Genomic DNA, 25,159 nt, shown 5'->3' on the forward strand with positions numbered 1-25,159 from the left:
GTGTCTCTTGTGCACTATGTTATGTAGTACTAATGGATTGTTAGATATTTGCCATAGTGTTAACATGTTAATTTATGCCCTGTAAATGAATATGAGACACTATTGCTGGGAAAACTGTATAGTCTGCAGAATAAATGCTGTATAAGAAACAAGCCTTCTTCTAAATAACTTTTTTTTTTTTTTTTTGCTAGTTCACACTTCAGCAGTAGGCGCTATAGCTGTGAAGAATCTAGAGACTGTATAATTTGAGTGATAAACCAGATTATAAAATAAGCTTAATTACTGATAAGAGTTTTGCTCAAAAGTTTGACACCATCGTGTAGTATCTATTGGCTACTTTTGCAAGAAGCATTGGAAAGCATACTTTTGGGAGCGAGTCGAGTGCTGTTTCTAGTATTTTGAAATAAAAGCTTGCAGCTTTTTGGTAAGCAGACCTTTTTGAATTCTATCACAACCAGTTACCTGTAGTGAGTAGTAATATATTTTATATGTGCAGGGGTAGTTTATAAAGTTCACACATCTGCTTATTGACAGGGATGCTTAATATTTCTGCTGTTTGTAGACACATTCTTGTTTCCTAGAAATAAATTTTATAGCAATTTGAAGTCTGTTAATGTCGAAGAGAACAAATGTTTTTAAACTTAGTTTGTTATCACCAGTACTAAATAAGTTAAATTCAAGAAATCTTTATTATGTGGGGAGCATTTTGCTAGGAACTGGCACACACAGTGAATAAGACATTCATTCATTCATCCAAGAAATATTTATTCAGTGTCTTCTATGGGTAATCATAAGGGCTTCCCTGAGGAAAGAATGCTTATGTTAAGGTTCCAAATGAGTAGGAGATACCAAGGTGTGAATAGCAAGATAAAGAAAAAGTCTCTCACATGCCTTAATCAAAGGACTCCAGGTTGAGAAAATGAAAAGTTAAAAAAGCCCAAGCTGTCCAGAATGGCTAAAGCCAGGGGAGGGGAGAGAGGAGCAGTGGCTTAAAATGGGACTGAAAAGATAGCCAGAAGCCAGTTCATGGAGAGATGTCTAACTTGGAAGGCAAGACTAGGAATGTGGAGCTGATTATTAAGGCAATGGAAGGTCAGTCAAGGGTTTAGGGAGGAAAATGACTTTTCTAATATTACTCTGATTGCTTTGTATAGCATGGATTAGAGTGTGGGACAAGAGAGGATAGGATGTAAAGAAAGCAAGATGCTAGTGAAGCGTTCTGGCAGATGATGACGACTCAGGCTAGAGTGGTGGTGGAGAAGTGGGTGGATTCTAGAGATCCTTAGGAGTGGTAAAGAGGCGATGTGGTGATTTTTGAGATGTAGAATTAAGAGAGGGAGCGCACGGAGTCTGAGATAATTCCCAGGCTTCTGACTTCAGCCTCTAGGAGAATGACGGTCACATCCCCTGAGAAGGGAAAAAGGACAGAAGACAAGGTCCCTTTTAATTTCTGAGGTAATACTTCAAAATGGACAGATTGTGGACATAAATAAGGAACACAGGACAATAGTTATTTATCTTCAACAGGGGGTGTATACGGTGTGTGCTTATATACATATATATATAAATAATTATGTATGTTTTTCAGAACTTGAAAGTATCAGGCCGTATCAAAACAGTATCAGTCAGTGAAGACATATAGATTTTAAAGAGAAGGAATCATCGTGAGAGAGAATCTGGTAGCCTAAAGGTTTTGGTTTTGAAAGAAGCTCGGAGAGGGTTCATGAAAGAAAGTTCGAATGAACCAAGACACATTGCTGCTAAGTCACATCAGTCGTGTCCGACTCTGTGCGACCCCACAGATGGCAGCCCACCAGGCTCCACCATCCCTGGGATTCTCCAGGCAAGAATACTGGAGTGGATTGCCATCCACATTGAGCAGATTACAGTTTTCCCTATAAGTTAGGATCAAAAGGAAAGTTACGACCAACCTAGATAGCATATTGGAAAGCAGAGACATTACTTTGCCAACAAAGGTCCGTCTGTCTAGTCAAGGCTATGGCTTTCCCAGTGGTCATGTATGGATGTGAGAGTTGGACTGTGAAGAAAGCTGAGCGCCAAAGAATTGATGCTTTAGAACTGTGGTGTTGGAGAAGGCTCTTGAGAGTCCCTTGGACTGCAAGGAGATCCAACCAGTCCATTCTAAAGGAGATCAGTCCTGGGTGTTCTTTGAAAGGAATGATGCTAAAGCTGAAACTCCAATACTTTGGCCACCTGATGTGAAGAGTTGACTCATTGGAAAAGACTCTGATGCTGGGAGGGACTGGGGGCAGGAGGAGAAGAGGACGACAGAGGATGAGATGGCTGGATGGCATCACTGACTCGATGGACGTGAGTCTGAGTGAACTCCGGGAGTTGGTGATGGACAGGGAGGCCTGGTGTGCTACAGTTCATGGGGTCGCAAAGAGTTGGACATGACTGAGTGACTGAACTGAACTGAAGGTGACTGCATTTTAAGATTTTAATGGGAATTAGTTTATCCTTTGCTTCTTGGTCATTCTTGATGAAACCAGTTTGTTTTTTGCTGAGGCCCCAGATTAACATTTAAATACTAGAGTTTAAGATTTTAATTAGAAGGCTGGAATGGAACTCTAACTTGTGAATTGGTTGGCTACTGCTAATGGGTTTGTGGCTTTTTAAAATTTGATATCTTAAGGTTTGTGGTTGGAGTGGGAATGTGAAGCTTTAAAAACCTAGAAATGTGTTTATGGGAGGAAGCTGTAGCCTGTTGTGGAGATAAACTAGGAGAAGGGATGAAGAAAAGAGGAGAAAGGACCCTATTTCATTAGAGGAGGCCTTGCATGAATCAGACTTTGGAAATATCAGAACTGAATTTTTATTTTCAACATTTCAATTTTGCTTTAATTGGGTACTTGAAACATGAAGCATTTTATGGTGTGAAATACCAAATTAAAGCTCCCAGTGGCAACATGGAGTTGTCATCTGTGATACAGAGTCATATTGGGGGGTTGGAGCCTAGGAATGGAAAGTGGAGACTGGAAAAGTCACCCTACAGGTTGGGCCAAGGTTGCTTTGATGATGCATTCTTTAGTGGGAATTTCGGTATGAGAGTTACCCGAAATTGGGTCTCACACCCTAGCTCCAGCATATTTAGGAGGGAGAAGGTTGCCCAAACTTGCCATGCTTCTTATCCTCTGCTGAAATGTGGAGATGAAATCTGCCACCCAGTTTATTTTGAGAATTAAATGAGAAAATGAATGTAAGGTCTCTGGCAGAGTGTCTTATTCACAGGAGGCACTTAATTCTTAGTTCCTCTTTCACCTCCAGTTTAAGCCATATCCAGATTTAGTGGTCTGTAATAATGCTATAGATGCCTTATTAGTGGCCAGATAGATTTAATGAATGAGTTAGAGTAAATGCAGTTGAATTTCTCACCTCTCCTTATTGATTATGAAAATAGAAATTCATAGCACTTCATCTTCTAGAATTGCTAAACCAGATGATGCTTAGGACTGCCCATAGAGGCACACAGAGTAGTTTTTGAAGGGTTTAAAATAACAATTGATAAAATAATTTGAAATGTATTTCAGTGATAGGCTTTCTGCTGAAAAACATTTGGCCACTTACTTATCCAGTTAACATTTATGAAGCACTGTTTCTGTCCCGGGCCTGTGTAATGTGGGAGACTGACAAGTGAACAGATGATTCTTACACACCATAGTAAGTCTTGTGCTGTGGGGAATCACAGGGAATTTTGCCAAGAAGATCTGACAGTGTGTGCCAAATGCTTTAAAAATATGCATCCTCTTTTACCTCATTGATGTGCTTCTAGCGATATAACCTGAGGAAGTTTGATGAAATCTTGCTTACAGCATGAAAAATTGCTGATTGCAAATGTAGAACAAAAGCGACATTACTTTGTCAAAGATGGTCTGTCTAGTCAAAGCTGTGGTTTATCCAGTGGTCATGTATGGATGTGAGAGTTGGACTGTAAAGAAAGATGAGTGCCGAAGAATTGATGCTTTTGAATTGTGGTGTTGGAGAAGACTCTTGAGAGTCCCTTGGACTGCAAGGAGGTCCAATCAGTCTGTCCTAAAGGAAATCAGTTCTGAATATTCATTAGAAGGACTCATGCTGAAGCTGAAACTCCAATACCTTGGCCACCTGATGCGAAGAACTGGCTCATTTTGAAAAGAGCCTGATGCTGGGAAAGATTGAAGGTGGGAGGAGAAGGGGATGACAGAGGATGAGGTGTTTGGATAGCATCACTGACTCGATGGTCATGAGTTTGAGTGAGCTCTGGGAGTTGGTGATGGACAGGGAGGCCTTGTGTGCTACAGTCCATGGGGTCACAAAGAATTGGACATGATGGAGCAACTGAACTGAACAAAAATGAACTGGCTTGGTTTCTGTATGATAAATGGACATTACTTGTGCCTATCAGTGATCACAGAGATCTATAAGTGACAAAGGAAAACTAATCGGTATATTATGAAGAGGAAAAAGGTTACCAAGGAACGTTTTTTAAAAAAAAATTGATTTTTAAAGAAAAAGTTTAGCGAAATCCTTTCCAAATCACTTTTATGTGTTTTCTGCCTTGAAGAAGGGCTTCCCTGGTAGCTCAGATGGTAAAGAATCTGCTTGCAATGCAGGAGACCTGGGTACAGTCCCTGAGTCAGGGAGGTCCCCTGGAGAAGAGAATGACAAATCATTCAAAAAGACAGGTATGATCATAATCTGGAAGCAGGTGGGAGTTTAAGTGAGCTAATCATCTTGCCAAATCTGTGTAGTTTCATCTCAGAGAGAAATTATATATATACACACACACACATATACATATAAGTTTTGAGTAATGACTAGATAGAATGTAGTCCCAGTGAGACGGCCCAGGTGAACGAGCATGTCAGCAGAGCAGGAAGGACAATGTGCTTTCTTGGTGCTCCCAGTCTTTTGAGGTGCACTTTGCATTAAGAAGACTGACCTGTCAGAAAAATCATTCTGAAAATCACGGGAAAAAATATGTCTAGTGAGTATGTTTGTAACCAGCCCCAGGGACTTCTTTACTGGTCATTTTGGCTCAGCTGGTGGCATTAGGTCAGTTTTTTTAGCTTATGGAACCATCCCATTCCTGGATACCTCAGGTTCTAAGAGTACGTTTGTTAAGAAATTATTTTCCTCCTTAGTTGATAATAAGATAAACTGCCAAGATCTTGGCTTCTGTTCCCTTTTCAGCAGCAGTCTGTTTAAAATTCAAAAGTTTTAACTTAGGTTTTCCAAACAGTTTATTTTGGAGAAACTTTATTCAAGGCCAAATTTATACATTTGTATATAGGATAAACTCTACCAATTTACAAAAATAGATAATTATTCCTTTTTTTTCCCCTCAAAAAGATGGATAAGCTTGGAGAGCTCTAGTTTTCACATTTATATGAGAACTGTAAACCAGCAAGTAACAAGTCTTTTCTGTTTCTGGATCAAATGGAGTGACTATTCCAGAGCAGAGTAACAGGAGGCAGTGTCTGCCTATTTTTGTTGTTTACTTTTTACATGGAATATATATCTGCTCCCTCTGTCCTTGGAATAGACTTCTGGAGTTTCGTTTTTTTACTTCTGTTTCTAGTCATAAATTAGATGCTGAATGATACAGAAAGAGAGAAACAAGAGGTTAAAAACTATAATGCAAACATCAGGGCTAAAAGGAAGATATGGTTCTTTATCTAAAGACTATCATTTTCTTTTCTTTTTAGACTTTTTTTCTTTTTAATGACTATCATTTCTTGAGTGCCCATGTGCAGATCACTCACCTAGAGCCAGACATACTGGAATGTGATGTCAAGTGGACCATAGGAAGCATCACTATGGACAAAGCTAGTGGAGGTGATGGCATTCCAGTTGAGCTATTTCAGATCCTCAAAGATGATGCTGTGAAAGTGCTGCACTCAATATGCCAGCAAATTTGGAAAACGCAGCAGTGGCCATAGGACTGGAAAAGGTCAGTTTTCATTCCAATCCCAAAGAAAGGCAATGCCAAAGAATGCTCAAACTACCGCACAATTGCACTCATCCCTGTTGGCTCAGAGGTTAAAAGCGTCTGCCTGCAATGCGGGAGATCTGGGTTCGATCCCTGGGTCGGGAAGATCCCCTGGAGAAGGAAATGGCAACCCACTCCAGTGTTCTTGCCTGGAGAATCCCATGGACGGAGGAGCCTGGTGGACTACAGTCCACGGGGTTGCAGAGTTGGACACAACTGAGCGACTTCACTTTCACACGCTAGTAAAGTAATGCTCAAAATTCCCCAAGCCAGGCTTCAGCAATACGTGAACCGTGAACTTCCAGATGTTCAAGCTGGTTTTAGAAAAGGCAGAGGAAACAGAGATTAAATTGCCAACATCTGCTGGATCATGGAAAAAGCAAGAGAGTTCCAGAAAAAACATCTATTTCTACTTTATTGAGGATGCCAAAGCCTTTGAATGTGTGGGTCACAGTCAACTGTGGAAAATTCTGAAAGAGATGGGAATACAGACCACCTGACCTGCCTCTTGAGAAATCTGTATGCAGGTCAGGAAGCAGCAGTTAGAACTGGACATGGAACAACAGACTGGTTCCAAATAGGAAAAGGAGTACGTCAAGGTATATTGTCACCCTGCGTATTTAACTTATATGCAGAGTACATCATGAGAAACTCTAGGCTGGAAGAAGCACAAGCTGGAATCAAGATTGCTGGGAGAAATATCAATAACCTCAGATATACAAATCACACCACCCTTATGGCAGAAAGTGAAGAAGAACTAAAGAGCCTCTTGATGAAAGTGAAAGAGGAGAGTGGAAAAGTTGGCTTAAATTAATTCAGGAAACAGATCATGGCATCCGGTCCCATCACTTCACCGGAAATGGAGGGGAAACAGTGGAAACAGTGTCAGACTTTATTTTTGGGGGCTCCAAAATCACTGCAGATGGTGACTGCAGCCATGAAATTAAACAACACTCCTTGGAAGGAAAGTTATGACCAACCCAGATAGCATATTCAAAAGCAGAGACAGTACTTTGCTGACAAAAGTCCATTTTGTCAAGCTATGGTTTTTCCAGTACTCATGTATGGATGTGAGAGTTGGACTGTGAAGAAAGCTGAGCACCAAAGAATTGATGCTTTTGAAGTGTGGTGTTGGAGAAGACTCTTGAGAGTCCCTTGGACTGCAAGGAGATCCAGCCAGTTCATCCTAAAGGAGATCAGTCCTGAATATTCACTGGAAGGACTGATGCTGAAGCTGAAACTCCAGTACTTTGGCCACCTGATGCAAAAGAACTGACTCATTTGAAAAAGCCCTGATGCCGGGAAAGATTAAAGGCAGGAGGAGATTGGAATGATAGAGGATGAGATGGTTGGCTGGCATCATTGACTCGATGGACATGAGTTTGGGTAAACTCCAGGGGTTGGTGATGGACAGGGAGGCCTGGCATGCTGCAGTCCATGGGGTTGCAAAGAGTCGGACATGACTGAGCCACTGAGCTGAACTGAATATGTGCATTATCTTGTTTAATCCCCACTATCCTGAGAGGTGGAAAAACTCGTTCCTTTTGTTGTGGACAAGACCTCCAAAGAGTAAACAATTTGCTCTTAGCCGTATGCAAGGTCCGAATTTGATTCTAGATCTGCCTTAAAGCTTTTGTATCGTATAAGCTGCTAACTTTTGCCTGGGAGTTAGAAAACTTACAATTAACTCTTACAATTCATCTGGTGAGTTGCATTAACTTTCTTGGCTCTTGCTTTCTCTATCTGTAAAGTGAGAGGATCGAGCTGGAACTTTAAAGTTAATTCTGGTTGTAAAATTCTGTTATTTCTGATTTCTTTATTGAATTGAAATGGAGAGTGTATAAAGCTTCTACTAGTTCAATTGTTTGCAGCCAATTTGGTTTGTGAAGAATACTGTTAGCCCTGTGATTTTTTTTTCACACCATTGTCCTGTGGTGGTACATAAAAGACATCAGTGAGAAGACGGGTTAAAAGAAGGTACATTATGTCAGCTGCAGATTCACAAAAGAAAACTTATTTAAAGAGGAGCACCTCGACATCAAGAAACGGTAAACATGGGCTGGAGATTGTGTAGGTGGGACCTGGTAATTGTCTTCGGACACCAGTGTGATTTAACCTCAAAGAGTTATCGTGCCTCAGTGAGTGATTCTGTGTGTGTGTCTGTCTTGAGGCATTGGGGATTCTGTTAAAAGGTACAATGATGACTCAATTTCAATTCTTCTAGGGTCTTATTTCCAATTAAGTGCTAAAGAAGTGGCTATAGAAGGGACACAATGATTATTGACATAAAGCTAATGAGATGACGTGATATTAAAAAAGGCATTATCTGCAATATTTTTATTCCACTTAGTACCTTTTTCTCTAAAAGTGCTGTACAACTAACATTGGGATAATAAGCCATTAAGTGTCAAAACACTGAAGAGTAACAAAGTGGCTAGGAGAAATAAATACACAGAAGTAGTAGAGGCTTTAAGTCACTGATGGGCACAACAGGTTAGTGATTCTTTGGCTAAATCCATTGCTGGATTGATGCTGTAAATGGGTGGGGGTTTGACATGGAGGCCTTTTCATCCTGTGGTTAAGACTGAAGACCATGAATTTTCATGTCAGATAAACGTGTGTTTAAATCCTGATTCTACTGCTTACTAGCTATTGGAGCAAATTAACCTAAAATTTCCAAACCTCAGTTTCTTCATCAATGAAGTGGTGGTAATTTATACCTCCCTTGGTAGGATTGTTCGGAGGATTAAAGTAAATGAGTTAAATAGATAAAACATTTAGGTCAGTGCCTGGTACATGGTAAACGCAACATAAATGCTAGCAATTCTTATGCTCAGAATATGTCAGAATAGTGACTCTGCTGAGATTATTGAGCATAACAGCAGCTTCTCTGGTTCAAAAGATAAGGTGATGTGGAGTGTACAGGATCTTGTGTTCCTTCTCTGAATTGATACAGAACAGTATTATCTGTAGACCGTCTGAGCCACCAGGGAAGCCGCTTCATAGGCTAGCATAAGATTTTTTAATAAGGAAGCCTACAGAGACTAAACATAATTTCTTTAAGCAGTCACATACATACCACTGTCTTTAAGATATAAAAAAAATTACAGATAGAATTGAAGATCCTTGTTCAGTTCATATCTAAGGTTTCAGATGCCCTGGAAAGACTTCAGTGACAACAGAAAATTAGAAAAGCTTTGGGAAAACACAGTGCAACTTTCTATCTCTGAGTTGGGAAAATCCCCTGGAGGAGGAAATGGCAACCCACTCCAGTATTCCCGTTTGGAGACTTCTGTGCGGACCTGACTGAGCGACTGAACTGAACTGAACTGATGGACCGAGCAGCCTGGTAGGTTGCAGTCTGTGGAGCCACCGAGTTGGACCCGATGAGCATTCAGTTCAGTTGAGTTGCTCAGTCGTGTCCGACTCTTTGTGACCCCATAGACTGCAGCACGCCAGGTCTCCCTGTTCATCACCACTCCTGGAGTTTATTCAAATTCATGTCCATTGTGTCGGTGACACCATCCAACCATCTCATCCTCTGTTGTCCATCCCCTTCTCCTTCTGCCTTTAATCTTTCCCAGCATCAAGGTCTTTTCTGATGAGTCAGTTCTTCACATCAGGTGGCCAAAGTATTGGAATTTCAGCTTCAGCATCAGTCCTTCCAGTGAATATTCAGGACTGATCTCCTTTAGGATGAACTGGTTGGATCTCCTTGCAGTCCAAGGGACTCTCAAGAGTCTTCTCCAACACCACAGTTCAAAAGCATCAATTCTTCGGCCCTCAGCTTTCTTTATAGTCCAACTCTCACATCCATACGTGAGTACTGGAAAAACCACAGCCTTGACAAGATGGACCTTTGTTGGCAAAGTAATGTCTCTACTTTTTAATGTGCTGTCTAGGTTGGTCATAAGTTTTCTTCCACGGAGTAAATGACTGAGCAAAACACACATAGGACATTAGACATACATATCTTTCTGTAGCTTGCTTTTCCCTCTCAACATTGTTTTTGAGATTTTCTATTGTACTTACAGCTCTATTCATTTATTAATATTTTAACTGCCATACATTATTTTATCAAATGAATGAATATACCATTTTAATCTGTTCTCTGTCAGTGGACATTACCTATAATTTTGAATATTTCTGCATAGCTCTCACTTCACATCCCACTGTTCACTGCCAATCTCAGAGGTAACCACTGTCCTGAACTGTGTTAATTTTTTAATGACTTAGAGATACATATTCTTAAAGAATATATGGTTTGTTTTGCATGTTTTTAATCTTTATGTAGTACAATCTTACTATATTATTTAGTGACTTTCTTTTTTGTTCAACATAATTTTGAGGTTTATTTATGTTAATATGTTGTGGCAATAGTCATTGATTTTTACTGTGTACCTTATTCCACTATTTGAATATATTATGATTTATGGACATTTAGGTTGCTTCTGACTTGTTAGTATTACAAACAGTATATAATCGACATCCTTGTACTTGTGTGCTGATTTTCTCTGAGATATATACCTACTAATAGAATGACTTACAGATAATGTATCTGCATCTTTGTCTTCACTGGATATTGATAAGTAGTAATTATATAATCATTTAATTATACATATTTTCTAATTTCTCATTTGACCCTTGAGTTTAAAATGCATTTTAAAAACTTGCAGATATATAAGATTTTTATTACCAGTTTTTAACTTAATTACTCTCTAGTCAATTAATAATGCCTATTTCTTACTAATTCTTTGTTATCTGTTGAGACTTGCTTTATAACATAATGTGTGGTCAGAATTTATCCAGGTTTTAGGCAGTTTTTATAAATATTCCACATGTGTTTGAAAATAATTCATCATCTAATTGTTGGTTTCCCATAAATTCCAATCACTGAATCCCATAGATTCCAGTGATTTCCAATTATTTTTGCTTTACATATTTTGAGGCCTTGTTTTTAAGTACATATAGATTAAATGAGTTGTTCTATATTGGTGGTAGTTTTGTTTTTTTGCTGTTACATAATGATCTTCTTTACCTCTCATAATGCTTTTTCTTCAAAGTTTACATTTCCTTACAGTGCTTGTAGCTATGATTGGCTTTTTAATCAGTTGTATTTACTGGTGTTTTGTTTATATACTTTAAAATTTTTCTCTCATGTTAATATTGTTAGTATGTCTCTTGGAAACGCCATAATTTTCCAAACAGGATTTTGTTTATTTAGTTTTAATTTTCTGTATTTTACCTGCTAAGTTTAGCCTGTTTACATTTATTACCACTAGTGGTAGGGCTTCCCGGGTGGCTCAGAGGTTAAAGCGTCTGCCTGCAATGCGGGAGACCCGGGTTCAATTCCTGGGTTGGGAAGATCCCCTGGAGAAGGAAATGGCAACCCACTCCAGCACTCTTGCCTGGAAAATCCCCTGGACGGAGGAGCGTGGTATATCTGAACTTACTCCTAGAACATTATTATTTGTTTTCTGTTTACCCTGCTTTTTTCCTCGGCTGTTTTCCACCTTCTAATCTGTCCAGTATTGGTTTGAACAGTTTTTGTTTATTCCTTTTATCCTTGTTTACCCCTAAAATTTTAACATGCATTTGGCTTTTCTGAGTCTTACATTAAAATCAGTATGTCCACCGCTTACCTGAATAATACACGGACCATGGGAATCTTTAACTCATTGACTCTCCACCAATTTTCTAAGGTTTTTATCAGTATTTTAGTTACATTTTTTAATCACTCAAATTAGTTTTAATTTTTACACTTTCATTATTTTCTAATATCCAAGGTAATTGTGAGCTCCTTTTTTAAACTTGTTCTTTTCACTCTTTCTCTTCAGATTTTCAAAAGAAACAGCCAGACGATGATTCCACTCCAAGTACAAGTAACAGCCAATCAGACTTGTTTTCCGAAGAGACCACCAGTGACAGCAATGATACCTCGATAACCGCGCCAGCTCTTAGTCCCAGCCAGCAGCCGCTTCCGACAGAACTGAATGTAACTGCACCAAGTACAGAGGAGTGTAAGTGCCCAGACCTGTGAAGTGGCAGAGCAGGCAGCCTAGGGATTGTCATGAGTTTCTTTGTAATGCCTCTCCCAGGAAAAGCTAGCAGCTCTTTTAATTCAAGATTGAGTGTTAATGTACAGGCCCAAGTCAGCAAGGTAGAGAGTAAGTTTCCGCCTTCCATTGAGCTTAAACTTTTCTAAAAAGAGTGCCTTTTATGTTAACTGTCAAGGTACATGAGATTTTGAACCAGTCTAGGGCAGTTCTCAGCCTTGGTTGTAAATTAGAATCCACTGGGGATTTTTAAAACAATTTTAATCTTCAGTACCATTCCCTGAATCTAATTTAATTGGTCTGGAGGGAGGCTCAATGATATGTTCTTTTTAATTCTTCAGAGACTTCTTAATATGCAGCAAGAATTGAGGAACCACTAGTCTAGGGAACTTACCCTGATTTAGCAACCTTCCATTGAAGCCTTGCCTTTCTCACCAAATAGGCTTTGAGTGTTTCTAGGCAGTTAACTGAGATAACACTATATCCTGTATCCATAGGATATTTGAAGGGAGGAGGAAGTAATCTCTGTTACTCTTCTGTAAGTCCTTAGGGATAGAATACTGTTATCATACATATGATGTGGAAGTCCATTGTCCACTTAAGTTTTTTTTTTTTTTCCACTTATGTTTTATAGTGCTATAGCCATTTCCTTTAGAGCACAACTGTAATGGACAGAGTTTGTTGAAAATTACAGCGATGTTAATGACAGCCATTTTTACCTTTTAAAAGCTTTACTTAACAGGTTGAAATTTGGTGTTTCGTATTTACAGAATATCTAGAAATCCTTGGAATATGGTAGGTTAGGATATTCTGTCTTCTAACTTCAGCAGAGAACAGATATTTATCTAAACCTATCATAAACCATCATACTAGGTAAAATTGAGAATATAAAAATTAAAAAGGCCATAGTCCCTATCCTCAAAGAACTTACTGTTTATCAGAGGAAATTAAATATATTTCTTATAATAAATTAGCAGTTCTCAGCCAGGAGCAGTTTTGCTCCTCCCCCTTCCCCCAGTGTTGTAAACCTCTGACACTGTGTCTGAAAGCCCTCCACAGCAAGGAATTATCCAGCCTGACATGCTAGTAATGCCAAAGTTGAGAAACCCCGGTACACAGTTGTGTGCACCCATTTTAATGGTCCTTTTCCATGTGTTAAACACATGGACTATTGAAGGAGGGTGTTGATTTACTGGTTTACTGGTTTAAAGACAGACACATGGAGGAAAGTTGCATGGAATCTGCAGTGGCAAGTGACTCACTCCCTTAGGGCCATTTATGGAGGACAGGCCGGACAGATTATAGCCATGCCATAGTTGCTTGAGTGCTCAGTGAAGATACTTGGATGTTAAGACAGTAGTCATGTTTTTGAGCAAAGGAAGTAATATTGCCAGTTATTCTGAGAAGTAACCTGGCAGTATTGAAAAAGGGAAGGATTATACTAGATAATATTGCATAGAGAGAATTTTTAAATTGTTGTAACCTATTGAAAGAGGCCTAGGAGAAGATGTAGAAATTATATAAGAAGAGAAAAATAGATTAAAGTGGTAGTGATATTAAGACAGTAGGCTTTGTTTTATATTTAAAACTCTGTTTGGGGTTATTGAGAAGCTGTGACCCCTTGTCTCAGAAAAATACACACCATCCATTTATACTCAGTTTTGAGTAAAAATTTTTCTAAAGCTCACTATGACCTTTAGGTTAAGGACTCCTTGTCTACGGCAAGGTTGGAGCTGATCAGGATCTCATTTTATGGAGCAGCATTTGATTGGGTCCACACATCAGGATCAGGCCAGGATCAAAACAACTTGAGCAGCCCAAGTGCTCTGAGATAACAACAGCTTTTTTTTTATTGAGCACTTTTTATGTGCAAGACGTTGTTCTATATGTTTTATATATTTTCTCTTTTATTCCTCGTGACAGTTCATTGAGGTGTGAATACTCATTATCCCCATTCTATAGATAAGGAAACAAGCACAAAATTATCAAGTAATTTGCTCATGGGTCCCAGTGTCTCAGCAGATAAAGAATCTGCCTGCAGTGCAGGAGACACAGGAGACATGGGTTTGATCCCTGAGTTGGGAAGACCCCTGGAGGAGGAAATGGCGACCCACTCCAGTACTCTTGTCTGAAAAGTTCTGTGGACAGAGGAGCCTGATGGGCGACAGTCCAGAGGGTCCCAAAGAGTTGGGCATGATTGAGTGACTAAGCACACACACAGAACAAACTAGTAGAATCCAGAACAGGATCCAGAGTTAGGCATTTGTCTTCAGAACTCATGCTTTTAATCAGTTTATTCATAATGTGAAATGTAACTGCCATAGAGAATAGAAATGTTCATGTTGGCAAGCCTGGCGTGCTGCAGTCCATGGAGTCACAAAGAGTCAGACGTGACTTAGTGATCAAACAACAACATGTTGGTAAGATCAGCTCTTTTCTCTGTAATTAAGGTTATGTGGAAACTTAACAGGGTAACCAAAAGTTACTTGATTAATTCATCATGAAAAATCCTTGTAACAGGGATTGGAAATAAAAACACTATATCCATGTGACTATATGACTAAAACATTTTCTCTGGAGTCAGATCTGTTTGGGAAGCAGATCCATAGAAAGAATTTACATAACAAATAGCAAAGTAGGACTCAGAGCAAGTGGGGTTAGATGAAGTGAAATTTTCATTGAGTGAGCCTAATTGTCAGGTGACTCTAAGGACATACAAGGAAGGTCTTGTGTTCAGCACAAGATTTCCATATTCATACCCTTTTCCCCCTCCTGTGCCTGGGATTAGACCTGCCCTGAGCTCGTGAGCCCCTGGGACATAGCACTTCCTGTGTTTCTTTTTATTTTATTTTTTAATTTTAATTTTTACTTTATTTTACTTTACAATACTGTATTGGTTTTGCCATACATTGACGTGAATCCACCACGGGTGTACATGAGTTCCCAAATATAAACCCCCCCACCCACCTCCCACCCCATATCATCTCTCTGGATCATCCCCGTGCACCAGCCCCAAGCATCCTGTATCCTGCATCAAACATAGACTGGCAATTCGTTTCTTACGTGATATTATACATGTTTCAATGCCATTCTCCCAAATCATCCCACCCTCTCCCTCTCCCTCTGAGTCCAAAAGTCCGCTCTACACATCTGTGTCTCTTTTGCTGTCTCGCATACAGGGTCATCATTACCATCTTTCTAAATTCCATGTATGTGTGTCAGTATACTGTATTGGTGTTTTTCTTTCTGGCTTACTTCACTCTGTATAATCGGCTCCAGTTTCATCCATCTCATTAGAACTGATTCAAATGTATTCTTTTTGATGGCTGAGTAATACTCCATTGTGTATATGTACCACAGCTTTCTTATCCATTCATCTGCTGATGGACATCTAGGTTGTTTCCATGTCCTGGCTATTACAAACAGTGCTGCGATGAACATTGGGGTACATGTGTCTCTTTCAATTCTGGTTTCTTCGGTGTGTATGCCCAGAATTGGGATTGCTGGGTCATAAGGCAGTTCTATTTGCAGTTTTTTAAGAAATCTCCACACTGTTCTCCATAGTGGCTGTACTAGTTTGCATTCCCACCAACAGTGCAAGAGGGTTCCCTTTTCTCCACACCCTCTCCAGCATTTACTGCTAACAGACTTTTGGATCACAGCCATTCTGACTGGTGTGAAGTAGTACCTCATTGTGGTCTTGATTTGCATTTCTCTAATAATGAGTGATGTTGAGCATCTTTTCATGTGTTTGTTAGCCATCCGTATGTCGTCTTTGGAGAAATGTCTATTTAGTTCTTTGGCCCATTTTTTGATTGGGTCGTTTATTTTTCTGGAATTGAGTGCATAAATTGCTTGTATGTTTTTGAGATTAGTTGTTTGTCAGTTGCTTCATTTGCTATTATTTTCTCCCATTCAGAAGGCTGTCTTTTCACCTTGATTATATTTTCCTTTGTTGTGCAGAGGCTTTTAATTTTAATTAGGTCCCATTTGTTTATTTTTGCTTTCATTTCCGGAATTCTGGGAGGTGGATCATAGAGGATCCTGCTGTGATTTATGTCTGAGAGTGTTTTGCCTATGTTCTCCTCTAGGAGTTTTATAGTTTCTGGTCTTACATTTAGATCTTTAATCCATTTTGAGTTTATTTTTGTATGTAGTGTTAGAAAGTGATCTAGTTTCATTCTTTTACAAGTGGTTGACCAGTTTTCCCAGCACCACTTGTTAAAGAGATTGTCTTTACTCCATTGTATATTCTTGCCTCCTTTGTCAAAGATAAGGTGTCCATATGTGTGTGGATTTATCTCTGGGCTTTCTGTTTTGTTCCATTGATCTATATTTCTGTCTTTGTGCCAGTACCATACTGTCTTGATGACTGTGGCTTTGTAGTGGAGCCTGAAGTCAGGCAAGTTGATTCCTCCAGTTCCATTCTTCTTTCTCAAGATTGCTTTGGCAATTCGAGGTTTTTGTATTTCCATACAAATCTTGAAATTATTTGTTCTAGTTCTGTGAAAAATACCGCTGGTAGGTTGATAGGGATTACATTGAATCTTTAGATTGCTTTGGGTAGTATACTCATTTTCACTATGTTGATTCTTCTGATCCATGAACATGGTATATTTCTCCATCTATTAGTGTCCTCTTTGATTTCTTTCATCAGTGTTTTATAGTTTTCTATATAGGTCTTTTGTTTCTTTAGGTAGATATATTCCTAAGTATTTTATTCTTTTCCTGTGTTTCTATAACTTGCCATTATAGGTTGCTGTAGACCGCCACGTTTTTTCTTTTGATATACATAAATACTTTAAGTCTGATTAAAGATGTGTGGCTCTGTCAGGTTGGCCAGAAAGTTAATTTAGTTTTTTTTGTCAGATGTTATGGAAAAACATGAATGAACCTTTTGGCCAACCCAAAATGAGTTTCAGATCCATTCTCTTTCTGGAGACATCACTGCTTTTACTGTTTAAGTGAAACTCTCAGAAGCTAATCTCATTTCCCAGTTCTTGCTGGGCTCATTATTATAAATCTTGTCCTTTCACAGACCTAGAGAAAGGAGATTTTCTAATCTGAGATACAGTGATGACTTAAGTGTTCAACTAGGCAGTCTGAATTGGAGCTCAGGAGAGAGAAGTCCAGGTTTCCTTCATCCACATGCAGATGAGAGGTGGAGCCTTACGAGTTCAGTGAGATTGCCGAGAGTGGGGAGAAAGAAAAGCAGTGAGGCTAGAACGTTGACAGAAACCAGAACAGGGTAAGCAATTGAAGAAGTCAGAGAGGAGGTGAATAATAGTGGGCAAGCTATCAACTCCAGTATTCTGTCCTGGAGAATTCCATGGACTGTATAGTTCATGGGGTCGGAAAGAGTCAGACATGACTGAGTAACTTTCACTTTCAAGGTCATAAAAGCCAAGGAACAAATTTCATTGTATGGTATGGGCTTTGTTAATAATAATGAAAATGTTCACTCATATTTATGAAGTGTTTGACTATCTTCTAAGCTCTTTACATATAATTCTCACAGTACCCTATAAGGTAGGTGCTTTTATTAACCCTGTTTTTGCAGATGAGGCAGTTGCATTAGAATAGTTAAAGTAACTTCTGCCTGAAGTTTAGAGCTCTTGCTTCCCTGTGTAGCTCATGCTCTAACCCACTGATTTGGCTCCAGAGCCTTTGAAACCATGGACCTCAGACTGGGACTTGAATGCACATGCCGGGACTTGAACCCAGCCAAAACCCCAATTGGGATTTGAACCCACGGTCTTTTAATTAGAATCACTCACTTGTCATCTGGACGTAACTGAGGCTCAGGTTCTTTGTGTCTCAGTGCAGAAGGAATTCAGCAAGAGACCAAAGTGATACGTAAGAAGTAGATTTATTAAAATAGGATGCTTGTGAGAGAGATGCAGCCAGACAGGTGAGGAAGCTCTGTCTCGAAGGTTAAGTGGGCTACAATAATATAGTCTAGGGAAAGTGAGGGAGGGGGAAAAGACTGCCTTCTTTGAGTAGAGTCAGTCTTGTATCACTTGTTCCTCCTTCATATTGGGCAGAAGCGTGTCTGACCCTGTGAGGTCAAACTAGGATTATCATGATGCTTACTCAGATCAATAGGAGTTGTAACATTTTTCTTCTACCTCATGACCTGGTGCATATCTCGTTCTTTTATGTTTAGCTTTATAGTTAAGCAAGCCTGCTTTCTTCCACGATGTTCTTTCTGGTAACTTTCTTGAGTGATCATTAACTCACAGTAGTCTCCCTAGGTTTCCCTCTCTATCTGTAGTCCCCTACTGGGACCCCTATATATACTGGGACCTGTATAAGCATCCTATTCTGTCCCTATCACTTTCAACAATCATAGCGTATTGCCTCAACATTGTGAAAATGCTGCAGGAAGCTGTAAATTGACAAGAAATATTCAGTTTGGTGATCGTATGATTGGGTATCTAATAAACTCTTTAATAAACTATTTCAGTGGTTTCATTTAGCAGTCTTTGCTAAATGACACTTGGTTAAGTGCTGGGTATTGAAATGAGTAAGATTAACGTCTGTCCACCAGGAGGTCACTGTTTCAAATATATATGCCTCTTCTTAAAATTCTGACTTGTTCTCCTAGACAGGTGCATAAGAATTTTAGAGTAAAAGGGAGGCAGTAGCAGAAATAGTTGGAGAAGGCAATGGCACCCCACTCCAGTACTCTTACCTGGAAAATCCCATGGATGGAGGAGCCTGGTGGGCTGCAGTCCATGGGGTCGTGAAGAGTCGGACATGACTGAGCGACTTCACTTTCACTTTTCACTTTCATGCATTGGAGAAGGAAATGGCAGCCCACTCCAGTGTTCTTGCCTGGAGAATCCCAGGGGCAGGGGAGCCTGGTGGGCTGCCATTTATGGGGTCGCAGAGAGTCGGACACGACTGAAGTGACTTAGCAGCAGCCACAACAGAAATAGTGGTTAAGAAGCATGTCATTTGCAAAAGCTTTCACACATGGGTCTTACCATCTCACCTAGGTTGAAAACTATGCTAGAATGAGGAGATGTAGTCCTGGTTTGTGGATGGGGGCTATGGGAATAAGAAAAGAAAGATTTGTTAAAGCTCTCAGGGCAGATGCATTTGTAAGTCAACAGGAGATAATTAAAATGATTGCCAAGTACAGTGAGGACTCAGGTGAGAGTAGACAGCCTAATCCATTGACATCTTGCATAGTTCTTCAACTGTAATGTACCTAGGTGGAAGAAGAGGCATCAGGGGATTACTATATTAATCTTTTAGTATTCTTAAGAGATCAGAATTCCGTCTGTTGACCCTTAGCTTCCCCACAGAGTTATGGAGAAGTAAGGTGTGGGAGGTGTTGGAAAATGGGTTTGGAATTCCAGATCCAAGCACAGCCTAGTTTGTAAGCTCTACAGTAGTTACGGCTCTGTTGTTACTGTGTAGGACCAGAAGTGCTGTGTCGTCTTTGCTAATAATCAAGAGAATGAGTATTGCTTATATCTGCTTTCTGCTTCTCACTGTTAAATGAATATGACAGGTGGCAAGAGTCTGGGTACATTAATACAGTTTTAAAAAGACTACAGGTAAGATAAGAATTATTGGTTAAGAGTGTATAAAGCAGGGAACAGGGCAGATTTTTATCTAAAAGAATTTGTTAAAACTCCTTGACTGAAGGTCAAATAAAACAGGTGTCCAAAAGCTCCAAGTGATATATTTTGTCTGAGCACACGCGTCTCTTCCTATCCCATCTTATGTGTGTCTGCAGAAGATTCCATGGACCTTTAGCCATTAGCAACATTTTCAAAACACAGTGTAAACAAAATGCTAACAGTGACCAGAAGGACTCGTCATAGTATTTAAACGCTATGAAAGTGGTGACAGGTATCACCAGAGCACTTACAAGTATTAGGCACTGTTCCAGATACTTGTTTGTATTAACCTGCCTCCTGTTCATAGTACCCTGTAAGGTGGGTACTGTGACCGTACCTATTTTGCAGATGTGGAAATGGAGGCCCTGGATGATTTTGTATCTCTCGCCCAAGATCCCAGAGCAGCCTGGCTTGCCAGCTGTCACTGAGTAGCTGCCTCTCTGTGTGACGATTTGTAGTATAAAGGACTATAGAGGACAGTGTTGCACACTTAAAAAGACTAAAATCGCATATATTTCTTAATGCTTTTGCTACTACCTAATTATTTTTTTGCCAATTTCCAGGTTTTCCATTGAGGTGCTAAATTGTGGTTTGTGCTTTGTTTCTTGAGCCAAGTTTTGAAGAAAGAGAAGATAATGTCAGGTTGTGGGTCGAACACTGGACGTAGTTGTTTAAGCCATCGGGGTGGTTGCATGGTAGGAAGTTCTGCTCTCTGGAGGATACTGTTAATGTCCACAACCCCCTGCTGCCTCTGCCTCCACTGTTCTTCTCCTAGGTGGGTCACAGTTGAAGGTGTTAATGGATCAGGCTGTCTGCTCTCACCTGGGTCTTCACTGTACTTGACAGTCACTTTCACTGTCTTTTCTTGACTTACAGTACATCTGCCCTGACAGCCTTAACAAGACGGGCAGGTGACCGGTCACCTCAAGTGAGAGTCTCACAAGACTGGACTTAAAAGAATTTTTAGAAGACATTTTTCTCTATTTCTCCTATAAATTAGGTTTTCTGTTGTTATTCTCTTAAAAGGCCTGGACATCCCTACTCGTGACTTGTTTGGGAGCCTTACAATGTCCATACCTATTTAGCTGGGGTTTGTGGGGGTTTTGTTGGTGGAAGGGGAGGTTGGCCAGTCCCACTGCACAGTGGACGGAAGTTCAGGTGTTGGTAGAGAGCTGGCTCGTCTGTTTCTAGGCAGGAGAGGAGGGGAACTGACGCCTGCTACTAGGAAAGGGCAATGGCAAGAAATGGACTTGTTCTTAAATATTCTGACATTCTAATCTAACAGAGAGGGCCCTCCTCATACAGAACACTTTCTGAAGTCTGTAGAGGCTCATACTAAGAGATAAACAGCAACCGATACACTCAAAAAGCAATAGTTTATAAGAGAAGTTGGCAAACGATAACCCACAGGCCAAATTGGCCCATCACCTGTTTTTGTATGTTCCACGAGCTAAGAGTGATTTTAAATGAAAAAGATCAAGAGGACAGTAATTTTACAACATGTGAAAAATTATATGAAATTCAAATTCAGATGTTCTTAAATACATTTTTAATGGAACACAGCCATGCTCATTCATTTATGTATTGCCTGTTGCTGCTTCTGCATTTTTACAGCAGAACTGGGTAGTTACTACAGAGACCCAGTGGTCCCTTGCAGAGACAGTTCGTCAACCCCTGTTTTACAGAGCTCTTTGACAAACATTTTTCTGGGACTGTCCTGACAGTGTGCAACATAGGCAGGGCACATAGTCTCTTCCTTATTCTCCAGATGAGGAAAAGATTTGAATGGTGTCCTGCCTTGAGTCACATGACAGGGCTAGAAGTCAGCTCTGGGCCTTTTTTAATTATCCATAATGGTGAAATATTTTTTCCCTGTTTTTCTCTACTACATATTAATATACACAAGAGATGATTTTGTTGTAACCAAAAGAAAATATACAGAAAAAGTGAGAACTGTACTAACCGGCATGTTAGTGAAGACTTCTAATGAATAAAGCCTCATTTCCAAGTGCTGGCTGGATTTTCCTTTAATATAACACTGATTCCCAAAATAGAAATTTGAGAGCATTCTTTATCTGTGGTTAAATTAATTTTGTTAAAGAGATTTCTGTTGTTTCCTTGGAAACTGGTTCCTGGTCATAGCCTAGCTTCCCCAGGCATTTAAAAAATAAAATGGTGGTGCGTTTTAACAGATTTCCTTGCTAAACTACCTTTGGGTCTTTGAATGTGCATAGGGCTTCATTGGCTGCTAGTCTTGATTCCTGTCTGACAAAGTAGTCCCTTGGAAAATTAATAGCACTGCCACTGAGTGGCTGAACTTTTTTGTCTTTTTTAGCAATTAAAGTTCTAATTATTGCTAAGTAAAGCTAGTTTTCTCTTGTCAGACTATGCCTACTTGAAGACCAGATAGTGTGCAAAACCAGCTGACTTATTCTAGTAGCATTTAGAAAATATTACCTATTAAAAAATATTTTATGACTTCCTGCTGGGCTGGTTTTAAGTGAAATATGGTGAGGAGATTTATTTACAGTTCTCTCTATATGTGTCTTTCCCTTCCCTTTTCTCTAATGAAGCTTGGAGCATCAGGCCATTTATCAGAGATAATTATACAACAGATGGAGCTTTTCTGATATATAATAGTCTCAAAGTGGGAAATTCTTTCCCATAATGAAGAATGCCGAAAATTTAAATGTCTCTTTTGATTTTAATTTAAAGGTATTTTTTTCCAGTGCATTTATTTATCTTGAAGCTGATTCTATAAAACATGCTGTTTTTATTAGGGCTGTGTTCTAAAAAGATTGATACTTTGCCGTACAGTCTGGTAATGTACAGTTATATGCTGTATTGAATTGAATGGTTGTAATTCACTAGGAATCAATGTATGGGGTCATTAAGTGAATCCTGGTCAAAATGCAGAAAGACTTGAGCAGTTTAGCAGTGTTTTCTTATGGAAATTATTTCTATCCCACAATGTTAGCTGGATCAGAACTTGTTCAGGCACTTTAGTGTCATCTGGCTGTTTTTGTAGTCTAAAAATAGAGTCAAAATCAAAGCAAAACCAGGACTTTTAAATTGCTTATTTGCTGGCCACTTTGTTGTCTTCTTAAGTTTTAATTTTATTTTTTTAATATACAAGTAAAGCAAAGACTGGTTTATGTAGAATAGAAGGTGAAAATACTCTTTGAATACCTTCACCCCTTCTCCCCACCTCAAATTCCCACTCTTTGAAGAGTATATTTATTTACACTGTGTATTTATTTTGGATTATATATTATTTTTATATGCAGTTGTATACATGTGTACATAAATAAACAAGGTTTTCTTTATACAAATGAGAACATACTATACATATTGTTTTGTAACTTGCTTTCTTACTTAACAATATAATAAGAAATCTTTCCAGGTCAGCCCAATTCTTTTCAAACCACTGTGTAGTATTCTCTATTATCATTATTATTTCCTCTTTTTTTCAGGCTATTTCTGATATTTTACTGTTATAAACCAGGTGATGCAAGGTTTCTTGTAGATATCGTTTATCAGGTTGAGAAACTTATTTGTAGTGTGCTAATCTTTTTAAACTCAGAAATATTGAATTTTATAAAAAGCTTTTTCCACATCTATTAAGATGATCATATAGATTTCTCCTTTAATATGTAATCCCTCAATTTAATAAACTTCTGGTGTTAAACCACCTTTGCATTCCTTGGATAAGCTCTCTTAGGTCTTTCAGTACTGATGAATTCAAAATGCTAATTTTACTTTAGATTTTGTACCTTTTTAGTAAGTGAGTTAATTCTGTGTGTGTGTGTGCTTATATATGGTGGGCATGCTATTATTGTCTAGTTTAGGTATTAGTTGCATTAATCTCACAGAAACTTTTTCATCTTTTCCTGTGCCCTAACACAAGCTTTTTATCTTATGTTCCGGCATTATGTATCTATTCTTTGAAAACTTAAAGAACTTATTCATAAAACTGATTGGCTTGATATGTGATATTGGACTATTTATATTTCCGACCTCATTTAAAAGTCAGTTTTGGTAGTATTATTATAAAAATACCTATTTCTTTTACATTTTTAAATTTATTGGAGGGAAGTTATACATATTGTTCTATTAAAATTTCTTCTATTAAAGGTGCTCTTAACTTTAGGTATTCACAATTTAAATCTTTTTCTTAATTGCACTGATGCTGTTTTTATTTCCTAGTGTCTTTGTGATTCTCTAAGTGTTAGCTCAGTGGAGAAATATTAAAGATCTCGGAAGTTGTCATTGCCACCATTGTGTTTTCATAGGATTATAGTCATAGTCTTTTTTTTTTTTTTTAATATATTTTTTTTCTTTGGCTGCACCAGGTCTTAACTGCAGCATGTGGGATCTAGTTCTCTGACCAGGGATTGAACCCAGGGCCCCTGCTTTGGGAGCACAGAGTCTTAACCATGGACCACCAGGGAAGTCCTAGCCATAATCTTTAGACTGTTCTTGCTTCTAATCTTGTCCTAGTCCATAAACTTGTCAGATGAATCACCCATTGATATTATGCTAAATAAAAAAGGGAATTATTTCACTGACTCATCACTGCCTAAATTTGATCATCCAGATTCTTAATCTTATATCAGAAACCCTTCCCCCATATAATCTGGAACCTCATTGTATTTGACCTCCCTGCCTTTCCCAGCGCTGATACTTAGCTCTGAACTGAGACCAGATTCTTGTTGTCCCCCAAAGACACCATGACAGCACATATTGCCGTTTTTATTCCTGCTTGTGGAAGCCTACCTCAGAACCCTTTCATCCATACTTGCTTCCTCCAAGGAATCCCTAATTTCTTCCCTTAACATGTTAATGACGTATTCTGTTGGTCACCTCATTGACATGAGAATGTCATCTCTGTACCAGTTTAGAGGCTAAACTCAAAATTAGCAGAGACTTGATTTTATTCTGCTTTGCTCTTCCCCATAACACCCAGCTAGGCAGTATTCAGTAAATGATTTAAATATTTAGAAAAGTTCATTAGTTTTTTATACTTTTGAGAACATTCATGTGCTCATGTGTTTTGATACACTGAATAGGGGCTTCGCATTGCCTGAACTGGATTTTGAGCAGCTACGTGATACTCTTTTTTTAATTTTCTGTGCTATTCAGTAACCTCAAGATGAAGCTAACTCAGGAAGGCAGTTTTCCTCCCTAATTTTGAAATTTGGTTGTCTTGTTGTGGTGACAGGTCATCTCTTTTAACAGAGCTTTTAGAATAATGAGACTTGTCTTTTTTGTTGTTTTAACTGCAAATAGCCACCTGCTTGTTGTGAAACAGCAAGTTTTGCCGATAGATATTTCTTTTATCACCTGAATTTCCCCCTTCAGACTTCCCCTTTGCAAGAGAGACTAGCACACTTTAAACACCCGTTTTTCAAGGATTCCTTAAGAAGCCCACAAATCTGAAAGGTTAGTTTCCCATAAAGGTTTCCTCAGGCACTTAA

General features: G+C 39.0%; 1 protein-coding gene across 3 annotated transcripts in view; it reads left to right on the plus strand.

The window, feature by feature from the left end:
* The window catches only part of ZFAND3 (zinc finger AN1-type containing 3), a 314,815-nt gene that overhangs the window by 224,181 nt on the left and 65,475 nt on the right, over nt 1-25,159 (plus strand). For all 3 annotated transcript variants that reach the window (XM_015102524.4, XM_060403164.1, XM_060403165.1), the window contains one exon: nt 11,830-12,012. In XM_015102524.4, coding sequence (XP_014958010.2) covers nt 11,830-12,012 — 183 coding nt within the window. The remainder of the gene's footprint in view (nt 1-11,829; nt 12,013-25,159) is intronic.

Source organism: Ovis aries, chromosome 20, assembly GCF_016772045.2.
Source record: "Ovis aries strain OAR_USU_Benz2616 breed Rambouillet chromosome 20, ARS-UI_Ramb_v3.0, whole genome shotgun sequence".
NCBI classification, from domain to species: domain Eukaryota; kingdom Metazoa; phylum Chordata; class Mammalia; order Artiodactyla; family Bovidae; genus Ovis; species Ovis aries.